The following is a 24,048-nucleotide window of genomic DNA, read 5'->3' on the forward strand; positions in this document are numbered from 1 at the left end:
GCACTAGACACTTGGCTGGCTTGGTGGGAGGGAGGACAGCAACCCCACTTGCTATGACTGCTGCACAACAGAGAAGGCTAGAACTTCCTCACACACTGGAGGACACTCCAGAGTCAAACATTCTCAGGGAGACCAGAAACAAGGATACTGACCTCCATGCCCCCAAAAATGGCAATGAACAGCACCCCTCTTGCAGGCCAGTGGGACAAAAAGATGTAATAAATGTAACACATTAGAGCCCAGCCTAGCCCAGGTGGATGTTCAGCAAAGAGTCCATGCTATGGTGAAAGGCTGTCCTGAGGATGTGGTGACAAGCCCCTGAGAGGCCCAAGGCTTAGGACAGCTCTGATGGTACTGGGTGAAGGGGCACATTCCTAGAGGTCCAAAGAAAGTGCCATGATGGCTGCGCTCCACAGGGAAAGGAGAGTATGCAGGAAATTAGAAGACGACATGTCTGTACAAAACACACCTCCCTGTTTAGGAGCTGACAAAATTGCCCTTTCTAAATCCTGCACCATCCATTTGAGCCCAGGTTCCTCCCCACTCCTGTAGAGTACAGGAGAGATGGGAGGCGAGGGGCCACTTAGCACATGATAGCAGAGAGCAGCTCTCTCAGTGTGCTTGTTGCCATCACAGAAATCCCTGGGTACTTCCTGCCACAATCCTGGCAGGTGGAACTGATAGTACAGGAAAGACAGAATCCAGTCTAGCTAGCCCCTGGGTGACAGCTCAGCTCCACTGCAGAGGGGAGGGTGTAAGCCAGGGTTAGAGAGAGAAATTGAACTCTTCAGAGTTCAGCCCTTACTAAAGCCAGAGAGGTCACAAGTCCACCAAGCTTCACCCAGTCAGTTATGTACACATAAGTGAGACACAGCAGAGGGCATTAGAGACTGGTGACCCAAATTCTCTCTCTAAAGCAGAAGACAGGGCCATTTGCTGGAAGAGAGGAAGTATGAGAAGAGTGAGGAAGGTGTGGGATAGCTGCCATGGTTCATAATATTGAGAGCACAGAATCAACTCGTGAAAAGGTTGCTGCTGAAAATCTTGTGGGGTGAGAATTTGCAAGGGTAATAACTGCACACACAGCGACCAGTCTCTGCTAGCATGGTTGGCACCCTGAGGGTCAGAATGGGAGAGTCAAAGCTGAGGTGAAGCTCAGGGGGCACGAGGTGGCAAGAGAGAGGCAAAGTGATACAGCCCTGGGAATTGGCTGGAAGAGGAGGAAAACACACCATGGAACCAGGAGGAAAATGGAAGTGTGTGTGGGAGGAGGCTGAGAAGCTTGATGAGCTCAAGGAAGTGGTGGGCATAAGAGGATAACAAAGCCAGAATGGCGGGACCTGTAGCTTTCTGTCCTGTGTTGTCAAATCTCCACGGGGACACAGAGAAGGACTAGGATACCAATGATGCCTACAGGAAGCGGGTGCTAAAGAGCATGCAGACAATCTGGTGCTGCCATAGTAAAAATTAATGCAGACAAGAAACACCAATAGATGCTAAAGCTAATGGGTGAACAAGTCGGACAAGGAAAGAGATACTGACATTTTTTTACATAATAATTACATAATTTTTTACATAATTACAGAAGAGAAAAGAGAAACTTTATGGTGGGGAAGTCTGGTGGACACTACCCTGATCAAGTGATCAAAGCAAACATTTTCAGTAATGGGCCAATGTGAAATCACGCTCCACCTAAAAGGATGGAAGGAGAAGAGCACCGCAATCACTTCTCCAATGTTGCTGCCAAAAAACGCATAACCTGAACCCAACCCAAGGACATATCAGGTGAACAAAAATTGGGGAAGAGTCTATAAAATAAGTGGACCCTAATCCTCAAAAGGTTCAACATCATGAAAGCTAAGAAGAGATTGAAAAAATGTTTCAGACTGAAAGAGAATAAAGAAACATCACAACAAAAAGAAACGTGCTTTTGAATGGGGTCTTTTGCTATAAAGGAAGGACATTACTGGGAGAGCTGGCAAAGCTTAACTGAAGTTTCTAGATGAATGATATATGGGATTTTGTCATACTATTCTGTAACTTTTCTCTAAGATTAAAATTATTTCAAAATAAAATAATTTTTAAAAGTCTAGAATTACACTTAAAATCAGAAAACGAGTAAGCTAAAACTACTGATAAATCTAAATAACTCATGGGAATTCACTCAGTCTGCTTCAGTGGCTTGAGGTTTGCAGGTTTGGATCCTGGGTGCGGACCTATACACCGCTTATCAAGCCATGCTGTGGCAGGCATCCCACATATAAAATAGAGGAAGATGGGCACAGATGTTAGCTCAAGGCCAATCTTCCTCAGCAAAAAGAGGAGGATTGGCAGTGGATGTTAGCTCGGGGCTAATCTTCCTCAAAAAAAAAATCTATATAACTCATGAGATGAAATGGTATTCCACACAAAAACTATGTAAAAAGGAGACTTACTTAAAGACTTCCCAGTGTCTTTTGCTTCCCAGAAATCAAGTCTTTTGCAGATTTTCTATTGTACTGACTCTTGGACGGAAGGGGCAAATGCCATCTTAGATGGAACACTCATGTGTAAGTAATTAATTAACTCTACTTTCTATAAGTGGGTCCCTAGTCCCCTTGATGAATGGGAGAATGGGATGCCAATTAGTAGTTTCTCAGTCTCTTCCTATTTAAAATAGTCTTTTTTTTTATGTATGCATTCATTCAATTTAAGGTTCAAACCTTGATCAGGACAAGTGCTCCCCTCCAAGGAGTGCCACACACAGACACACACATACTTGCACCTCATGAGGGGAAGGTTGTGGGAAACAAGCACACACCCACATGCCCCTCATCACAACTGTGCTGCTTCTACCAAGCCCAGGGAGCACTGTGCAAGATCTCAGCACTGTCTCTGTTATCTCTGCTGCAAAGTGTTCACATTTTACCTTTCTACTCCCTTTCAGGCTCCTCAGGTGTGCTGGCAGGTGGGAGATGTAGGTCTCCAGCATGACTTCCCAGGATTGTAGACCAGGGATCTGTTGCAGACAACCCACATGGACACTTCCTCCAGCAGTGCTAACATACCATCTACATGGAGCATTGCAAGCAATGATGTGCCCAGCCAGGCCAGCACTTCCCTGCCAGCCTTGCAAAGCTATCATCCTGACGCTATGGATTCTTGTAATCCAAATTTGGAATACAAAACTGAGCAATGACTTGTTTATTCTAAGCCAAATCCAATCTTCCTGCACCCTTGCAGGGATAAAAAAATTACTTCCACTTAGTATCTCAAAAGCATTATCTTTATGAGATGAGATTTTTCTTTCAAATAAAAGCAACAGGGGGTAACAGCAGGAATGGCAGAGTAAGGACCTGTGAAAATTCTCTCCTCCATAAAAGAAACAAAAAGACTAACAAAAATTGTCAAAATAACATTTTCAGAACTTTGAAAATTAACCAAAGTCTGCAACAATTCAAGGAGAATTTATTTTAGAAAAATGGCAGAACGGTAATAAGAACAGTGGCATTTTAACTTGCTCTATTCCCATATCCCTTTACTCAGTTCCACAGTAGGCTTGAAATCCATTAACCCTGAAATGATGGTGAGAACAGCAGCCTGACATCCACTGGAGTGAACAGAATGGGATTAGAGCTCCTCTAAATTTCCTTTACCAGAGAAATGTCACTCTTTAAGCTGTCTGGCAGTAACCCTGGAAAACCCCACCCACAGGTATTGTCTGTAGTTGACCCAATTCAGTGTTCCCATAGTGAACAGATCTTTCCCCAAAAGCATTTGTCACAAACAATCAGCAGCAATTGTTTAATATCACAGCTACCTGAAGCAGCAATATCAGTTGGGGCTAACAAGAAGCCAACCAAAAAACTTAAAGGAAAAGCTGGAGAATGAGCTGTCCATCAGGGGTTTTGAAAAGCTCCAAACATTCCTGAGAATTTAGAACCCAGTTGCATGTGCAAGGCTGTGTGCATTTCCAGGGCTGTGCACAGGCCCTGGAAAGACCTGAGAAGGCCCTAAGCTCTCATCTCTGGCTGACCTTGAGGTTCTGCACAAGCAAGAAATAAAGAATAAGGGAGAGATACTGGCTAAATGTTAAAGGCTTATCTCAACATGCACACATAGCCCCTTGGCAAAAACAGGGAAAATTACTCGTTCAAGCCATTGAAGAATATCTCTGTCCAGTTGCTAAGCTAACTGAACAGAGAATTCCATAACCACACACAATAAAGAATAAAAATTTTACAAAATTAGATCAGGAAAGTGACTTAAAAAAGCAACAACTACCACCCTAGGAAGGGGGAAGAATCTGATTTCCAGAGTTTCCACATTATATTATTTAAAATGTCCAATTTCAAAAAAAAACTTATGAGACAGGAAAAGGCATGTATGGCCCAGAAACAAGGGAAAAAATAGTTAATAGGAACCCTCCCTCAAAAAGGCCAGACACTGAACTTCCTGGACAAAGACTTTAAATGAGCTATTTTGAACATGTGCAAAGAACTAAAGGAAACCATATCTAAAGAATTGTATGAAAGTATGAGAATGATGTCTCACAAAACAGAGAATATCAATAAAGAGAAATTATAAAAAAAGAACAAATAGAAATTCTAGAAATGTAAAGTACAATAAATGAAATGAAAAATATATTAGAGCAGTTGAACAGCAGATGTATGCAGAAAGAAAGCCTGTCAATCCAGAATTCTACAGCAAAACAATACTTCAAAATGAAGGAGAGAGCAAAATGGCAAACTAGGAAGCTCCAAGTTTTCATTCTCCCACAGAAACATCAAAAAACAACCAGAAGCTGTTTGAAACTTTGTAGGAGCTGTGGAAACAGTCAAGCTTTATATCAATCAAGCAGAAGCTCAAACAAGAAAAAGCCATCTTCAAAAGGGTAGACAAATTTGGGGGCATTTTACTTGCCTTTGCCCCACTTCCTCCCTGGTGTGAAGGTGGTCTTGGTCTTGAGCAGGTGACAGTCTGCTTTCCATTTCCCTCCAACTCTTCAAACTAGAATGAGAAGAAAAGACTTTATTTGAAAATTATTCTATATGTCTGTTCTAAGTTGTCTGGGGGATACATGAAAGATTGATGCATGACGAAAGGTGCTCATCTCTGTTTCACATAGTTCAGAATGCAGGTGGGAAAGTCAGCAGGCACTGCTCATAAAAGCTACAGGGTGTATTACAAACTCACAGATACTTGGGGCAAGAGATTATAGGTGGAGACACATAACAGATCATCTAAGGCCAGAGAAGAAGCTGGGGTGAGACTCTGGGAAATTAGGACATTCAAAAGTAGCCATGTATACAAAGGAATTTAGAAAGCCACATACATATCCAGGCAAGACAAATGCTCAGAAAACTCCTGAGAACTCAGACTTTCATCTCAAGCTGATCTATAACCCAGAGAAAGCCTAGCTAAGTCATGAAGGAACACCCAAGCACAGAGCCTCTCTTCAAAGACTGCGAGAGGTGGCTGTTCTCTGTTTTGTTTTTGTTTTTGCTGTTTTGTTTCTTTGTTTGCTTCAGCTCCTAGTATTCAAGGAATTTCTGTCAAAACATAGCTGAACACAAGCTAAGGGAACAAACACTTCAGTGATCACACACAACAAATAGTTTTTCCAAAAATAGTCTGGAAAAGTCTCAAGATAAATGAACTACTATCACCTTCAATGATTGAAAAAACAACAAAAAAGCAAACTCTGAAGGAGAGATCTAATGTACAGAATTACTACATTATACTAGTCAAATACCCAATTTTCAACAAAAAGTCACAAGGCATACAAAGAAACAGGGAAACATAGTTCATTCAAATGAACAAAATAAATTTATAGAAAGCATTGCTGAGGAAAACCAGACATGAGTCTTACTAGATAAAGACTTTAAACAATGGTTTTAAATATTCTCAAAAAGGTAGACAAAGCAGGGGCAGATAAATCAAGGAAATCAGGAAAATGACGTGAAAAAATGAGAATGTCAACAAAGAGAAAGAAGTTATAAAAAGGGAACAAACAGAAATTCTAGAGATTAAAAGTACAATAACTGAAATGAAAACTTCACTAGAGGGGTTCAAAAGCAAATATGAGAAAGCAGAAGGAAAAAAATCAATGAACTTAAAGATAGAAAATTGAGATTATTGAGTCTGAAGAGCAAAAAGGAAAAGAATAAAAAAAGCAAACAGAGCCAAAGGGACTTGTGGAGTACTTTCAAATGGACCAATATATACATTATTGGGATCTAGAAGGAAGAGAGAGAAAGGGTTAGCAAGACTTTTGAAAAAATAATGGCTGAAAACTTCCAAAATTTGAGAAATACATGAATCTACAAGTCCAAGAAGCTCAACAAACTCCAAGTAGGATAAACCCAAAGAAATGCCACCAAGACACATTATAATCAAACCATCAAAAGACAAAGACAAACAGAGAATCTTGAAAGCAGCAAAAGAAAAGTAAATTGTCATGTACAAGGAATCCACATAAGATTATCAGCTGATTTCTCATGGAGGCCAGAAGGCAGTGGACTGATATATTTAAAGCCCTGGGGGATTTAATATGGGGAACCATCAAATGTGAATTCTACCTCTGTAAAAACTGTCCTTCATAGATGAGGGAGAAATTAAGACATTCCCAGATAAACAAAAACTGAGGGAGTTCACTACCACTAGACATCCCCTACAAGAAGTGCTAAAGGGACTTTTGGGCTGAAATAAAAAGACTCTAGACAGTAACTGAAAGATGTATGAGGAAATAAATATCTCCAGCAAAGGTAAATACATGGGGAAATATACAATCAGTATTATTGTGTTTTTGATTTGTAACTCCACTTTTTATTTCCTATAGAAATAAGAGATAAATACATAAAAATCATTCTAAATCTATATTATTGGGGACAAAATGTATAAAGATGTAATTTGTTACATAAATAGCATAAGCGGGGGGACAGAGCTGTATATGAACAGAGGTTCTATATGCAATTGAAGTTTGTGTGACATTTGGTCTTGCTTCTGGTTGCTGACACACAGTTCCAAAGTCCCTTAAAATTTCCTGAGTGATAGCAGCATCTTTTTTCTAATGAGGCAACTCTTGGAAGACCTCTGGATAGCTTCAGAATGGAAGCTGGTTGCTGGAAAGTACAAATCTTTACTAGAAGCTTCGAACTTTCCGCCCTACCCCCATGTCCCAAGAGAGGAGATGGGCTGGAGACTGAGTTCAATCACCAACGGCCAATGATTTAATCAACCATGCCTACATAATGAAATCTCCATTAAAATAAAACCTAAATGACAGCTTGGGAGAGCTTCCAAGTTGGCTAATGCATTGAGGTGCTGGGAAGATGGCATACCTCGAGAGGGCACAAAAGCTCTGTGCCACCCCCGTCCTCATATCTTGCCTTATGCATGCAATTGTCTGTTTCTGAGTTATAGCCTTAATAATAAACCAGTAAACATAGTTAAAGAGTGTTCCTGAGTTCTGTGAGCCATTCTAGCAAATTATCTAACCTGGAAAGGGAGTCAAGGGACCCCCCAATTTTAGCCACTAAGTCAGAAGTACAGGAGGCCCAGGACTCTTGGCTGGCATCTGAAGTAGGGGCAGTCTCATGGGACTTAGCCCTTAACTTGTGAGATCTGACACCAACTCCAGGTAGGTAGTGTCAGAACTGAATTGAAGTGCTGGAAACTCAGTTGGTGTTTGCAGATAATCAGAATTGTTTGGTGTCAGGAGGGGGAAAAACCCTCTCATTTGGTGTTAGAAGTGTTACGAGTAAAAACAGCTCAGTTGATATCATCTCAAATTAGATTGTCATAACATTAGGATGTTAAATGTAATACTGGTGGAATCACAAAGAAAATATCTATAGAATATATTAAAAAAAGGAAATAAGGGAATCAAAATGTGTCACTAGAAAAAAGTCAATTAAACACAGAAAAAGCAGTAATGGAGGAAATGGGGGACAAGAAATTATATAAAACATACAGAAAACAAATAAATTGGCAGACATAAATCCTTCCTTATCAGAAATTACTATAAACATAAATGGATTGAACTCTCAAATAAAAAGGCAGAATAACTAAGAAAACAATATCCAACTATATGCTGTCTATAAGAGACACACTTTAGATCTAAAAACAAATAAGTTATAAGTGAAAAGACAGAGAATGATATTCCATGCAAATAGTAACCAAAAGAGAGGAGTGGCTATATTATTATCAGGCAAAATAATATTTAATTCAAAAACTATTATGAGGAAAAGAGCACATTATATATTCATGAAGTAGTCAATTTATCAAGAAGATATAAAAATTATAAACATATAATGCACCAAACAACAGCATCCCAAAAAATACAAAACAAATTTTGACAGAATTGAAGGGAGAAATAAACAGTTCTACAATAATAAATGGGAGCTTCAATACTCCACTTTCAATAATGGATAGAATATCTAGACACAAGATCAATAAGGATATAGATGGCTTAAACAACATTATAAACCAACTAGTCCTAATAAACATATATAGTGCAATCTACCAAAAAACAGAAGACACAACAAAAACTAAGCAATCCAATTTTTAAAAGGGCAAAGAACTTCAACAGACATTTCTCAAAGAAGATATACAAATGGCCAACAAACACACAAAAAGATGCTCAACATCATTAGTCATTAGGGAAAAGCAAATCAAAACCACAATGAGATACCATTCCCCACCTCCTATGATGACTATTTAAAAAAAGAAGAAAACAATTGTTGGTGAGGATGTAGAGGAAGATACTTGTACAACAATGTTTACTGCGTCATTATTCACAATAGCCAAAAGGTGGAAACAACCCACGTGTCAATCAACAGATGAATGGATAAACTTAAAATGGAATGTTAATCAACCTGTAAAAAGGAATGACACTCTGATACATGCTAAAACATGGATAAATCTTGAAAACATTATGCTAATTGAAATAAGCCAGACACAAAAGAACAAATATTATATGATTTCACTTAAATGAAATATCTAAAATAGGCAAATTCAGAGACAGAAAAGCTATTCGGGCTACCAGGGGCTGGAAGGAGCAGTAATGGGAAGTTATTGCTTAATGGTTACAGACTTTCTGTTTAAGGTGATGAAAAAGTTCTGGAAATAGAAAGTGGTAATAGTTGGACAACATTGTGAATGTAATCAACAATGAATTGTACACTTAACAGTGGTTAAGAAGGCAGATTTATGTTATACATATTTTACCACAATATGTAAAAATAAGGTAATATTCAAAAACTATTGAATTATATACTTTAAATGAGTGAATTGTATGATATGTAACTTGTATCTCAATAAAGTTATTTTTAAAAAATTTACAAACTTACAAAGCTACAGTAATCAAGAGAGTGTGATACTGGCAAAAATATAGACATGCAGACCAGTGGAACAGAATTGAGAGCCTAGAAATAAACTCTTACATTTATGGTCAACTGATTTTCAAAACACATGCCCAGACAATTAAATGTGAAAAAAAATTCTTTTCAACAAATGATGCTGGAACAATTATATATCCACATGCAAAAGATTAAATTAGATCCTTACTTCATACAATACACAAAGATGGATCACAACCCTGTCTCCCGCCCTGACCCCAGTCTTTCTCTTAAGTGTCCATGGAAGCTGATGGAGAAGCCCCTGCAAGTGTGTGCACCCACCCCTTGCATCTGTGGTACCCAGGGTTCTATACTCTTGTGTTAGCCCACAATCGGGCATTAGCAATTCATTAAAAAATTTAGCTTTTTTCTTACTACCTTTACTATGTCCTCATATTCTTCCTGTACTCTGTGTGAGTTAGAGAGTGACAGTATTCCATTTCTCATTGTCTTTTCTTAGATTTATAACTAGTTAGTAGGCCTGTGTCCTCAGCAACTTGATGTGTTCCAAAAAAGTTGTGATTTTTGGAGATTACCTATTTTTTCTCATTTCAGAGTGTGAATGATAGTCTTGAATACAGATGTCAACATTATTATTTATAATGCCCAAGATATTTATTTTTATTAAATCCATAGGTTAAATTAACCTATACATTAATTTATGGAGAGTGTTTATCTTCTTTATACTTACCCTTCTTAGCTAAGTATATGAATCTATGTCTCCACACAACTCTTCTTTGATATTTCTGCTAATTTTATATTATGATTAATAAATATCACATATCTTGTTCAGTACGAGCAATTTCAGATATTTTTATTATGAATGAAATGTATTTTAAAAGAATATTTCCATTGCTCATTATTGCCAGTACACACTGTTCTTTTACTGTATAGTTTCAATAGTTTTCAGTAGATTTCAGTAGTTTTCCTGTAGATTTTTTGCAATAGTAATTACAAATAATTATGAATGCATTGCCACTGTCTTAGTCAGTTTGGGACTGCTATAGCAAAGTACCACAAATTGGATGGCTCATAAACAACAGAAATTTATTTCTCACAGTTCTGGAGACCAGAAGTCTGAGATCAGGGTGCCCACATGGTCTGGTTCTGGTGAAGGCCCTCTTCCAGGCTGCAAACTGATGACTTCTCATTTTAATCAAAAAGGTGAAATGGGTGTCGTGTTGTTCATAGCAAGCCTCTTTCAACCACAAGTGATTTATGTTTCTGAGGTGACTTTTGGAAATTCCCTAAAGATGAAGGGCTGGTTGCCAGGGGAAACAACCATGTAATTGGACGGTGGAACTTTCAGTCCCACTCCCTCATCTTCAGGGGATGGAGGTTGAATTAATCACCAATGGCCAACAATTTAATCCATCATGCCTATGTAATGGAGCCTCCATAAAAACCCAAAAGGAGGGGGTGCAGAGAGCTTTCAGGTTGGTGAACTAGAATGCATCCACGTGTCCATGGCCCCAAACTCCAGAGGGATAGAAGCTCCCGCATTAAGGACCTCATTCTATGTATCTCTTCGTCTGGCTTTTCATTCATATCCTTTAACATCCTTTGTACTAAACTAATGATCTAGTAAGTAAACTGATTTCCTAAGTTCTGTGAGCCGCTCTAGCAAATTAATCAAGTATGAGGAGGGGGTTGTGGGAACCTCCAATTTATAGTCAATGAGTCAGAAGCACAGGTGACAAGCTGGATGTGTGAGTGGCCTCTCAAGTGCAGGCAGTCTTGTGGGACTGAGCCCTTAACCTGTGGGATCTGTTGCTATCTCCTCCAGGAAGGTAGTATCAGAATTGAGTTAAATTTGTGGGACATCCAGGCAGTGTCTGTGGAGAACTGGAGATTTCTTGGTGGTGTTCAAAAGAACACATATCATACTTCCCAAAGGCCCCACCTCCTAGTACTATCACGTTAGAGTTGGATACATTGGGGAACACAAACATTCTGTCTATTACAGTCACCACTTTAATATTCTTACTTATTACTCTGGTCACAATAGTAGTGAAGAATACCAACCTGCCCAGACTTCCTCCCATTGGTTTCCAAGATCAGACATCACATCGCCTTGCTTTTTTTAGTGTACCATTCAATGGCTGGTAGTCTATTCACAAAGTTTTGCAACCATCGCCACTAACTAATTCTAGAATATTACCATCACCCCCAAAAGAAACCTCATACCCCTTAGCAGTCACTCCCCACGTCTCCCTCACCTCAGTCCTAGTAAGAACTAATCACCTTTCTGTCTACAGATTTACCTACCCTGACATTTTATAAATGGAATAATACAATTTATTTTGTGATAATATATGTGCATATATATTTATAATTGTAATATCTTTTTGATGGATTAACTCTTTTATCATCTTTGCCACTAGAGAAAATCTTACTTGTCTCTCATAACAATTTTTGTCTCAAAGACTATTTTTGTCTGATATTGGTGTATCTTCTCCACCTCTCTTTTGATTACTGTTTTCATAATATACATTTTTCCATTCTTTTACTTTCAACCTATTTGTGTCTTTGATCCTAAAGTGTGTCTCTTGTAGATAACATATCTTTGCATCAATTATTTTATCCTTTCTCCCAATTTTTGCCTTTTCATTGGAGTGTTTAATCCATTTGCATTTAACATAATTACTGATAAGGTAGGATTTCTCTCTCATTTTGGTATTTATTATCTATACATACATTTTTTCTATAGATTTATTTTTTGTTCCCCAATTCCTCCCTTACTGCCTTCTTTGAATAAAATAGATATTTTCTAGTGTGCCATTTTGATTCCTTTCTCATTTCTTTAACTATATATTATTTTAGTTATTTTCTTAGTGGTTGCTGAGGGAATTACAATTATCATCTTAAAACAATCTAGTGGGGCCCAGCCCTGTGGCCGAGTGGTTAAGTTCAAGCACTCTTCTTCAGCGGCCCAGGGTTTTGCTGGTTCGGATCCTGGGCATGGACATGGCACCGCTCATCAAGCCATGCTGAGGTGGGATCCCACATGCCAAAACTAGAAGGACCCACAACTAAAAAATATACAATGATGTACTGGGGGGGGCTTTACAAAGAAAAAAGGAAAAATAAAATCTTTAAAAAAAAATCTAGTTAGAATTAGTATCAACTTAATTTCAATTATATATAAAAACTTTGCTCCTATATAACTGTCCCCTCTCACCAATTTTGTACTATTATTGGTTACATACTACATTTTTATACGTGGTACACACTTCAACACATATTTATAATTACTGCTTTATGCAATTGTCATTTTCAGCAGATGGGAGAATAAAAATGTTAGAGACAAAAAATACATTTATACAGTGTTTTGTATTTTCCGGTGTAGGTTATTTTACTAGTGCTCTTTTTTCTTCATGTGCATTCAAGCAACTGCCTAGTGTGCTTTCATTTCAGCTTGAAAGAATCCATTTAGCATTTCTTGTAGGCAGATCAAATAGTAATGAACTCCCTCAGCTCTCATTTATCTGGGAATGTCTTAATTTCTCCCCTATTTTTGAAGGACATTTTGCCAGATATAGGATTCTTAAAAGTTTTTTTTTATTTCAACACTTGAAATATGTCATTCTACTGCCATCCTCCATGGTTCTGATGAGAAATTAGCTATAAATCTTACTGAAGATCCCTTGTATGTAACAAGTCACTTCTCTCTTGTTGCTTTCAAAATTCTCTTTGTCTTTCTCTTTTGACAGTTCAATTATAACGTGTCTTGGTTGTGTGTCTTTCAGTTTACCTTACTTGGAATTCATTGAGATTCATGACTTTGTAGATTCATGTTTGTCATCAAATTTGAGATGTTTTCAGCTGTTATTTCTTTAAACATTTCTTCTGGCCCTTTCTTTCTCCCTCTCATGTCTGGAACTCCAATAATGTATATGTTGTTCTGCTTGATGGTTTCCCACAGGTTTCTTAGGCTTTTATTCACATTTCTTCACTTTTTTTTCCCTTTCTCCTCCTCAGACTGGGCAATTTCAATTGTGCTATCTTCAAGTTCACTGATTCTTTCTTCTACCTTCTCAAATCTGCTGTTGAATCACTCTAGTGAGTCTTTCATTTCAGTTATTGTACTTTTCAGCTCCAGAATTTGTTTGATTCTTTTTTATAAGTCCTATACTTTTGTTGATATTGTCATTTTGTTCATATGATGTTTTCCTTGTCTCCTTATTTGTCCATGTTTTCTTTTAGCTGAGTATATGTAAGACAGTTGTTTTAAAGCCTTTATATAGTAGGTCTAAAGTCTGACCTTCCTCAGGGATGGTTTCTGTCAATTTCTATTGTTTAAGTGGGCCATATTTTCCTGCTTCTTTGTATGCCTTGTGATTTTTTTTGTTGTTGTTGAAAACTGGGCATTTTTATTATATAATGTGGTGATTCTGGAAATAAGATTCTCCCTCTCCTCTGCAGTTTGCTGGGGTTTTTTAAAAATATTATTGAAGGCTATAGTAGTCCATTTGTTTAGATACTTTACCAAACTATTTTTTTTGAAAGAATGTATTCCTTCTCATGTGTGATCACTGAAGTCTTTGTTCCTTTAGGTCATGTTCAGCTAATATTTTGACAAAGAATTCTTTGAATGCCAGAAGCTTAAAAAAACAAATAAAAAGAAAGAAAGGCAGCAAGAGGGAGAGGGAGAAGGAGAGAGAGAGGGAGGTGGGGGGAGGGAGAGAAAGAGAGAAAGAAAATACACATACAAAGGAAATACCATTCCCAGTCTTTGCAGATTGGTTTGATGCCGGGCACTCCATCAACACTTAGCCAGTCTTCTACTGGGACTAGGGCTAAGCTTGAGGTAAAAAAGTTTAGGGTCTTCTCCATTCTTTCTGGTCATGCATCTAGCCCTGACTATTCTAAATTCCCCCATATACATGGTTACTTTTGAAATCCTAGTTTCCCAAAGACTCTTCCCAGTTTTTGCACTTTGGCCTTAGGCACTCTATTGTACGTCTGAAGCAGTAAGCTTCTGCCTCAGGCATCAGTGGTTTGTTATATCCCCCTGCAGTGATTTCAAGCAACACCCATCACTTTTCCAGCCCATGTTCTTAGTCAGGCAAAACAGAGATGAGAGTCTCATGTCAGTCCTTCAGTTAGCCTCCAGTTAGAATAGACACAAACAATAATTTGCAAGAAGGGTCTACTCTGCTCCCTCTGGAACCAGGAACCTGCTTTTAAGACTGGTCTGCCATGGCTTTCAGACTGCCACCATGATGGGAAAGGGATGGGAAAAAGGCAAGAAAATGCCACAAAACTTTCCTACTACTTTCAAGTTGCCTTTTACATGGTTCAGAATTTTCTTCGTTACTGTAAATTTTTGACTGGTTTCCAGAGTTTTGACAATGTTGGTTCTGAGAGTTTCTGCTTGTTCAACATTTCTGTGGGGGAACAAGAGCTAGGAACTGCCTACTCGGCCATTTTAATGACATCATTTTTCTGATGTAAGTTTTGAAGTCTAGAAGGAAACAACTCTTTGAACTTTGTTTTACTTTTTCAAGATTGTTTTGCCTATTCTGGATCTGTTGCCTTTCTATATACATTTTAGGATAAGTTTGTCAATTTCTGCCTGTCAGAAAAAAAACCCTGTTATGATTGCCTTTGTGCCCACCCTCCAACCTCCCTTTTTCTCCACAACCTCTCCAACATTTGTTACTATTTGTTTTAGTTATTTTTGTCATTCTAATGGGTGTAAGGTGATATCTTAGTGTAGTTTGTTTTTTAAATTTTTATTGAGTTAATGATAGGTTACAATCATGTGAAATTTCAGTTGTATATTATTGTCTCTCAGTCATGTTGTAGGTGCAACCCTTCACCCTTTGTGCCCACACCCCCCCCCCCCCCACCACCTTTCCCCTGGTAGCCACAAATCCGTATTCTTTGTCCACAGGTTTAAATTCCTCATATGAGTGGAGTCATACAGAGATTGTCCTTCTCTATCTCGCTTATTTCACTTAACATAATTCCCTCAAGGTCCATCCATGTTGTTGCAAATGGGACGATTTTGTTGTTTTTTATGGCTGAGTAGTATTCCATTGTATATATACCCCACGTCTTCTTTATCCAATCATCTGTTGGTGGGCACTTAGGTTGCTTCCATGTCTTGGCTATTGTAAATAATGCTGCAATGAACATTGGGGTGCATAGGACTTTTGGAATCGCTGACTTCAAGCTCTCTGGATAGATACCCAGTAGTGGAATAGCTGGATCATATGGTACTTCTATTTTTAATTTTTTTAGGAATCTCCATACTGTTTTCCATACTGTCTGCACCAGTTTGCATTCTCACCAGCAGTGTATGAGGATTCCTTTTTCTCCACAACCTCTCCAACATTTGTTACTATTTGTTTTCATTATTTTTGTCATTCTAATGGGTATAAGGTGATATCTTAGTGTAGTTTTGATGTGCATTTCCCTGATGATCAGAGATGATGAACATCTTTTCATGTGGCTATTGGCCAGCCGTATATCTTCTTTGGAGAAATGTCTGTTCATGTCTCCAGCCCATTTTTTGATCAAGTTGTTTGATTTTTTGTTCTTGAGTTGTGTGAGTTCTTTATATATTATGGATATTAAGCCTTTGTCAGATGTATGACTTGCAAATATTTTTTCCCAGTTAGTGGGTTGTGTTTTTGTTTCAATCCTGTTTTCATTTGCCTTAAAGAAGCTCTTTAATCTCATGACGTCCCATTTGTTTATTCTTTCTATTGTTTCTCTTGTCTGAGAAGACCTGGTGTCTGAAAAGATCCTTTAATACTGATGTCAAAGAGTGTACTGCCTACATTTTCTTCTAGAAGCCTTATGGTTTCAGGTCTCAGCCTTAGGTCTTTGATCCATTTTGAGTTTATTTTGGTGAATGGTGAAAAAGAATGGTCAATTTTCATTCCTTTACATGTGGCTTTCCAGTTTTCCCAGGACCCTTTGTTGAAAAGACTTTCATTTCTCCATCATATGTTCTCAGCTACTTTGTCAAAGATTAGCTGTCCATAGATGTGTGGTTTTATTTCTGGGCTTTCAATTCTGTTCCATTGATCTGTGCACCTGTTTTTGTACCAGTACCATGCTGTTTTGATTACTGTAGCTTGGTAGTATGTTTTGAAGTCAAGGATTGTGATGCCTCCAGTTTTGTTCTTTTTTCTCAGGATTGCTTTAGCCCCCATGTTCATATGTTGCCCCATATGAATTTTAGGATTCTTTGTTCGATTTCTGTAAAGAATGTCATTGGGATGGTGTTGAATCTGTAGATTGCTTTAGGTAGATTGGACATTTTCACTATGTTTATTCTTCCAATCCATGTGCATGGAATGTCTTTCCATCTCTTTATGTCATCATCCATTTCTTTCAGAAAAGCCTTGTAATTTTCATTGTATAGGTCTTTCACTTCCTTAAATTCACCCCGAGGTATTTTATCCTTTTTGTTGTGATTGTGAATGGTATTGTGTTCTTGAGTTCTTTTTCTGTTAGTTCTTTATTAGAGTATAGAAATGCTACTGATTTATGCAAATTGATTTTATACCCTGCAACTTTGCTGTAGTTGTTGATTACTTCTAAAAGTTTTCCAATGGATTCTTTGGGGTTTTCTATATATAAGATCATGTTGTCTGCAAATAGTGAGAGTTTCGCTTCTTCCCTCCCTATGTGGATTCCTTTTTCTTGCCTGATTGCTCTGGCCAGGACCTCCAGTACTATGTTAAATAAGAGTGGCAATAGAGGGCATTCTTTTCTCATTCCTATTCTCAGGGGGATGGCACTCAGTTTTGCCCATTGAGTATGATGTTGGCTGTGGGTTTGTCATACATGGCCTTTATTATGTTGAGGTAGTTCCCTTCTATCCCCGTTTTGTTCAGAATTTTTATCATAAATGGCTGTTGGATCTTGTCAAATGCTTTCTCTGCATCTATTGAGATGATCATGTGGTTTTTATTCCTCAATTTGTTGATGTGGTGTATCACATTGATTAATTTGCGGATGTTGAACCATCCCTGTGTCCCTGGTATGAATCCCACTTGATCATGATGTAGGATCCTTTTGATGAATTGCTGAATTCGGGTTGCCAAAATTTTGTTGAGAATTTTTGCATCTATGTTCATCAGCGATATTGGCCTGTAGTTCTCCTTTTTTGTGCTGTCTTTGTCAGGTTTTGGTATTGGCGTGATGTTGGCCTCATAGAATGTGTTAGGAAATGTTCCATCCTCCCTAATTTTTTGGAATAGCTTGAACAGGATAGGTATTAAATCCTCTCTGAAAGTTTGGTAGAATTCCCCAGGAAAGCCATCTGGTCCTGGGGTTTTATTCTTTGGGAGGCTTTTGATGGCTGTTTCAATCTCTTTCCTTGTGATTGGTCTGTTCAAATTGTCTGCTTCTTCTTGGGTGAGCTTTGGAAGATTGTAGGAGTCCAAGAATTTATCCATTTCCTCTAGGTTATCCATTTTGCTGGCATATAGTTTTTCGTAGTATTCTCTCATAATCCGTTGTATTTCTGTGGAGTCTGTTGTTATTACTCCTCTTTCATTTCTGATTTTGTTTATTTGACCTTTCTCTCTTTTTTTCTTTGTAAGTCTGGCTAGTGGTTTGTCAATTTTATTTATCTTCTCAAAGAATCAGCTCTTTGTTTCATTGATCCTTTCTACTGTCTTTTTTCTTTCAATAGTATTTATTTCTGCTTTCATTTTTATTATTTCTCTCCTTCTGCTGACTTTGGGCTTTGTTGGTTCTTTTTTCTCTAATTCAGTTAGGTGTAGTTTAACATTGCTGATTTTGGATTTTTCTTGTTTGTTAAGATGTGCCTGAATTGCAATGAATTTTCCTGCATCCCATATAAGTTCGTATGGCATGTTATTTTCATTTGTCTCCAGGTATTTTTTGAGTTCTTCTTTAATTTCTTCAATGATCCATTGCTTGTTCAATAGCATATTTTTTAGTCTCCACATCCTTGTGCCTTTCTCAGCTTTTTTCTTGTAACTAATTTCTAGCTTTATAGCATTATGATTGGAGAAGATGCTTGTAATTATTTCAATTTTTTGCCTTGTTTCCCAACATATGGTCTATCCTTGAGAATGTTCCATGTGCGCTTGAGAAGAATGTGTATTCTGCTGTTTTTGGATGGAGTGTTCTATATATGTCTATTAAGTCCAATTGTTTTAGCTTTTCATTTAGCTCCACTGTTTCTTTGTTGATTTTCTGTCTGGATGATCTGTCCATTGATGTGAGTGGGCTGTTGAGGTCCCCTACTATTATTGTGTTATTTTTGATATGTTCTTTAGGTTTGTTAATAGTTGCTTTATGAACTTAGGTGCTCCTGTGTTGTGTGCATAGATATTTATAAGAGTTATTTCTTCTTGATGAAGTGTCCCTTTGATCATTATACATTGGCCCTCTATGTCTCTCTTTACCTGCCTTATCTTGAAGTCTATTTTGTTTGATATAAGCATTGCAACACCTGCTTTCTTTTGTTTGCAATTAGCTTGGAATATTGTCTTTCACCCCTTCACTCTGAGCCTGTGTTTGTCCTTGGAGCTGAGGTGTGTTTCCTGGAGGAAACAAATTGTTGGAGCTTGTTCTTTAATCCATTTTGCCACTTTGTGTCTTTTTATTGGAGAGTTCAATATGTTTACATTGAGGGTGAGTATTGATGCATGAGGGCTTAATGCTGTCATTCTGTTGCTCGTTTTCTGGTTTTCCTGTGTTTCCTTCCTTTCTCATCCTGTGTGTTTTAGCCTACCCACTGACTTCTGCAATTTCTTATGCTGGGTTTCTTAGATTTTTCCTTATTTATGTTTTGTGTCTCTGTTCTGTTTTTTAGTTTAGTGGCTACCCTGAAGATTGTATTCAGAATCTCATGTATAACATAGTCCATTTTCTGGTGGTCTCTTACTGCCTTAGCCTAGACTCTTTCAGCCCCTTTCCTCCTCCCCTCCTAAAATATTATTTTCATCTCTTATTCCAACTTGTGTTGTGAGTTTGTGGTTAGAGTGATAAGATTGTCTTTGCTTTGGTGATTTCCTTCCCTTTATCCTAATGCTATTGTTCAGTATTTGCTATCCTATTCAGATTCTATTTGTCTCCCTACTCTGTGTTTTGTGACCCCTTACTCCCTTTTTTCTTTTTTCAGGTATGAGAGCCTTCTTGAGGATTTCTTGTAGTGGAGGTCTTGTGACTACAAAATACCTTAGCTTTTGTTTGTCTGGAAAAGATTTAATTTCTCCCTCATATCTGAAGGATATTTTTGCTGGATAGAGTATTCTTGGCTGAAGATATTTATCCTTTAAAGTTTTGAATATGTCACTCCAATCTCTCCTAGCTTGTAAGGTTTCTGTAGAGAAATCTGCTGAAAGTCTGATAGGGGTTCCTTTGTAGGTTATTTTCTTCTGTCTTGCTGCCCTGAGTATTCTTTCTTTGTCAGTCATTTTTGCCATTTTTACTACTATATGCCTTGCAGTAGGTCTTTTTACACTGACAAATCTAGGAGATCTGAAAGCTTCCTCCACAAACATTTCTCTCTCAATCCCTAGATGTGGGGAGTTCTCTTGTATTATTTCATTGAGCACACTTTCTGCTCCATTTTCCTTTTCCACACCCTCAGGAATTCCAATGATTCTTAAGTTGCATTTTCTCATTGAGTCAGCTATTTCTCTTAGATTTTCTTCAGTTTTTTTAATTCTTAGTTCTCTTTGTTTCTCTGTCTGGAGCCATTCAGCCTGTCTATCTTCGATTATGCTAATTTGCTCCTCTATGGTGTCTACACGGGCATTCAGGGAATCCATATTCTGTTTTATCTGATCCATTGTATTTTCAATCTCTAGTATTTCTAATTGATTCTTCTTTATAATTTCAATCTCTTTTGTGAAGTAACTCCAGAACTCGTTGACTTGTTTCTCTATATTTCCCTTTACCTCTTTGAATATTTTGATGATAGCTATTTTCAACTCATCTTCACTTAGTTTACCCATTTCCAAGCCCTCAGGACCTACTTTTTATTGTTTTCCTTTTGGGCTGGAGGTTTTATAAATTGCTGGATGGTAGAGGAGCAGTTTTTGTGCATGATGCTGTTATTCACTTGCAGTTACAGCCTGTCACTACTAGATGTGGGTCGAGAGCCTTGCATTCTGAGCCCTCCGCCTTCAGCCGAGATGGTGGCACACAGCATGGGTTGAGGGAGGAGGGGCACTTTCACTCATGCTGACCTGGATTGGATCAGCTCTCACTTTCTGGTCTCCTGGGGCCCTGGCTTGCTTGGGTTCCCCCATTCCAAAGCTTTCCCCCATTAAAGGGTTTCCACTCCACTGGCAGTGGGAGACCTGGATGATCCCTGGACGCGTGGCCCCTCCCCAACTCCTTCCCTCACCTGTGGCAGCGATCCCAGTCTCTAGGGCAGGGAGCGAAGTTCTCTCCTACCCCATTTCAGCTCCTCCAAGGGCGGCTCCAACCTCTCTGACTTCCGTCTTTGGCTGCTGTGGGTCTCTAATGATTTCTGTTATTAGGATTTTTTTTTTCGGTTGGAAAGCAGTTGCTCTTTTTGGTTGTAATTTGGAGGGGAGAGAGTCCCGGGTGAGCTCACGCCACCATGTTGCTGATGTCCGATGGAACTGTTTTCTTAATATTATTTTCAGATTATCTATTATAGTGTATAGAAAGACAATTGGTTTTGTTGTTGATTATAAAAAGTCTTTAATCACAGGCATAATTATCTACTTAGAAAATCCGAAAGAATCTACAAACAAAAATGTTACTAGAATTAATAAGTGAGTTTAGCAAGTTTGCAGGATACAAGATCAGTTCATGAAAATTAATTACGTTTTATATACTAACAATGAACAAATGTAAATTAATGTTTTAAAACACCATTTAAAGTAACATCAAAAAATGAGCTATCTGGAGATGAATCTAACAAAATATGTCTAGAACCTGCTCATTGAAAACTTCTAAATATTGCTGAGGGAAATTACTTAAGAACAAAATAAAGGGAAAAATATACCATGTTCCTGAATCAGAATACTCAATACTATTAAGATATCAATTCTCCCTAAACTCATCTTATAAATTCAATGCAGTTCCAATCAGAATCCCAGCAGGAATTTTTTTTTTTTTTTTGAAATTGACAAACATGGTCAAATTTAAGTGAAAAGGAAAAGGGCATAGAGGACCAAAACACTTGAGAAGTAACAAAGTTGGAGGACTCACTATTTGATTTCAGAACTTTTTATAAAGCTAAAGGAAACAAGATAGTGTAGTATTAAGACATAGTCCATAGATCAATGGAACAGAATAGAGTTCAGAAATAGACCGACAGATATATGATCAATTTATTTTTGACAGAGGTGCAAAGGCAATTCAATGGAGAAAGGGTAGTCTTTTCAAAAAATGGTTCTGAGACAACTGGATGTCCATAAGCAAAATATAGTCCTTGACCCACACCTTGCAGCATATGCAAAAATTAACTCAAAATGGATCATAGAGCTAAATATAAAACCTAAAACTACAAAACTTCTAGAAGAAAAAAACTGGAGAAAATCTTTGTGACCTTGTGTTAGGCAAACATTTCTTAGTTACAACACCAAAAGCATAATTCATAAAGAAAATATTGATGAATTGGACTACTTTAAAATTTTAAATTTCCGCTCTTCAAAAGATACTATTATAAGAATACAAATACAAGCCACAAACTGTTGGCAAATATTTGAAAAACATATATTTGATAAAAGATTTGTATTGAGAATATATAATGAATTGCAAACTCAATAATAGGAAAACAAGCATAGCCCACCTCCAAAAAACATAAAACCACAAAAAGATACCTCTACACACCTATTAGAATGGCTGAAATAGATATTCAGTGCTGGCAGGATGCAGAGGACTGGAACTCTCATACATTGCTAGTGGAAATGCAAAATGGTCCAGTTTCTTTAGAAAACAGTTGGCAATTTCTTATACAGTTAACCATATACTTACCAAATGACTCAGCAACCCATTCCTAGGCATTCCTAGGCACTCAGCCCATTTCTAGGCATTTACCCAAAAGAAATTAAGACTTAAATTTGCACAAAAACCTGTATGCAAATACTGACAGTGGTTTTATTCATAACTGCCAATCGTTGGAAACAAGCCAAATGTCCTTCAACAGGTAAATGGATAAACAAAGTGTACAACTCAACTCAGCAATGAAAAGGGACACACATCTTGGATGAATCTCAGATGCATTATGCTAAGTGAAAGAAGACAGACTCAATGATTCCATTTGTATGACGTGCTTGAAAAGGCAGAAGTATAGGGGCAGAAAACAGATCAGTGGCTAGCAGGTGCTGATGGAGAGGGTAGAACTGAAGGAATTTTTCTGGGGCGATAGAAACGTTTGAATGTTTGATATCTTGATCGTGGAGATGGTTATATGACTATATGCATTTGTCAAAAATCACAGATCTAGAGATTATTTTTGATGAATTATACTTCAATGAAAAATATATTAAAAAGAACAGTTTTGAGGAGCTGGCCCCGTGGCCAAGTAGGTAACTTCGTGCACTCGGCTTCAGCAGCCCTGGGTTTCGCGGGTTTGGATCCTGGACACAGATATGGCACCGCACATTAGGCCACACTGAGGCGGTGCCTCACATGCCACAACTAGAAGGACCCACAACTAAAATATACAACTATGTACTGTGGGGATTTGGGGATAAAAAGCAGAAAAAGAAAGATTGGCAACAGTTGTTAGCTCAGGTGCCAATCTTTAAAAAGAAAAAAACAAAAAGAATAGCTTTGAGCAATACGTAGCAACACTGATAGCATTTACAACATATTGTTACCAAAAGAATGACAAAATAAGACATATACTATGAGCTCATCTATGTAAAATCAGATACAGATAAATTCCAGTAGATGATAATCACAATTGTGTTAGGATTATTTTTTCCCTTCAATTTTCAAACTTTCAGCAACTCGTTTATTTTGGTTTGGTAATAATGAAATATAGTAACCAATTCATGACAGATGTAAAAATTTGTCTTTCAATAATTTATCTTAATTATTTTTCACATATTCTCTCAAATTTGTTTCCCCCATCCAACCTGCCACTAAATACAATACTGCTAAATGGAAAACTGAAAGGTAATTAGCTGATTTTGAAATGGCAAATTTTAAGGTCAATCCGTTCCTGATTTCTGGAAATAATGAGAAAAATAAATTTCATTTTCCACTAATTAGAAATAAGTTTTCCTACACAATCTTGCCAAAGAAGAATAAATATGTAATTTAAGTTCTTCAGTCTAACAACCAATTACACTTAAGTACATCTATTAGTTCTTGTGTGTTATTTTAAGATAAAAAGGGGCATCAATTCAAAATTTTATGAGATTTGAGATTCAAATCATGCTATATTTAATTAGGCTAAAGGAATGAGAAAGAGGGTGCAGAAATAGGGGAGACTGTGTGAAAGGCTGTTTACTTTTTCTATGAAGAAAACTAGCATATTAGACCAAAAAAATCATCTTTAATTTGGCAATGTTGTTTGTTCCATGTCATTACAACAGTATGAACAGTGTATTCCTCTAAGTTTGAGGCCTCATGTAGCAAACAGGTCCTAGCTAGGACAGGTTCTCAGCTAGGACAGATGCTGAGCAGCCCTGAGAAGCATCCAACAGAGTTCTGAGATTGATTATTCCCTCTGTTA

General features: G+C 37.7%; 1 protein-coding gene across 5 annotated transcripts in view; it reads right to left on the bottom strand.

Moving 5' to 3' along the window:
* The window catches only part of OCA2 (OCA2 melanosomal transmembrane protein), a 361,224-nt gene that overhangs the window by 325,487 nt on the left and 11,689 nt on the right, over positions 1-24,048 (bottom strand). For all 5 annotated transcript variants that reach the window (XR_011498067.1, XR_011498069.1, XM_044763429.2 and 2 more), the window contains one exon: positions 4,903-4,989. Coding sequence is in view for 3 of the 5 variants with exons in the window: in XM_044763429.2 (XP_044619364.1) it covers positions 4,903-4,989 (87 nt within the window). In the remaining 2 variants the exon portion in view is untranslated. The remainder of the gene's footprint in view (positions 1-4,902; positions 4,990-24,048) is intronic.

This window comes from Equus asinus, chromosome 2 (genome assembly GCF_041296235.1).
Source record: "Equus asinus isolate D_3611 breed Donkey chromosome 2, EquAss-T2T_v2, whole genome shotgun sequence".
NCBI classification, from domain to species: Eukaryota; Metazoa; Chordata; class Mammalia; order Perissodactyla; family Equidae; genus Equus; species Equus asinus.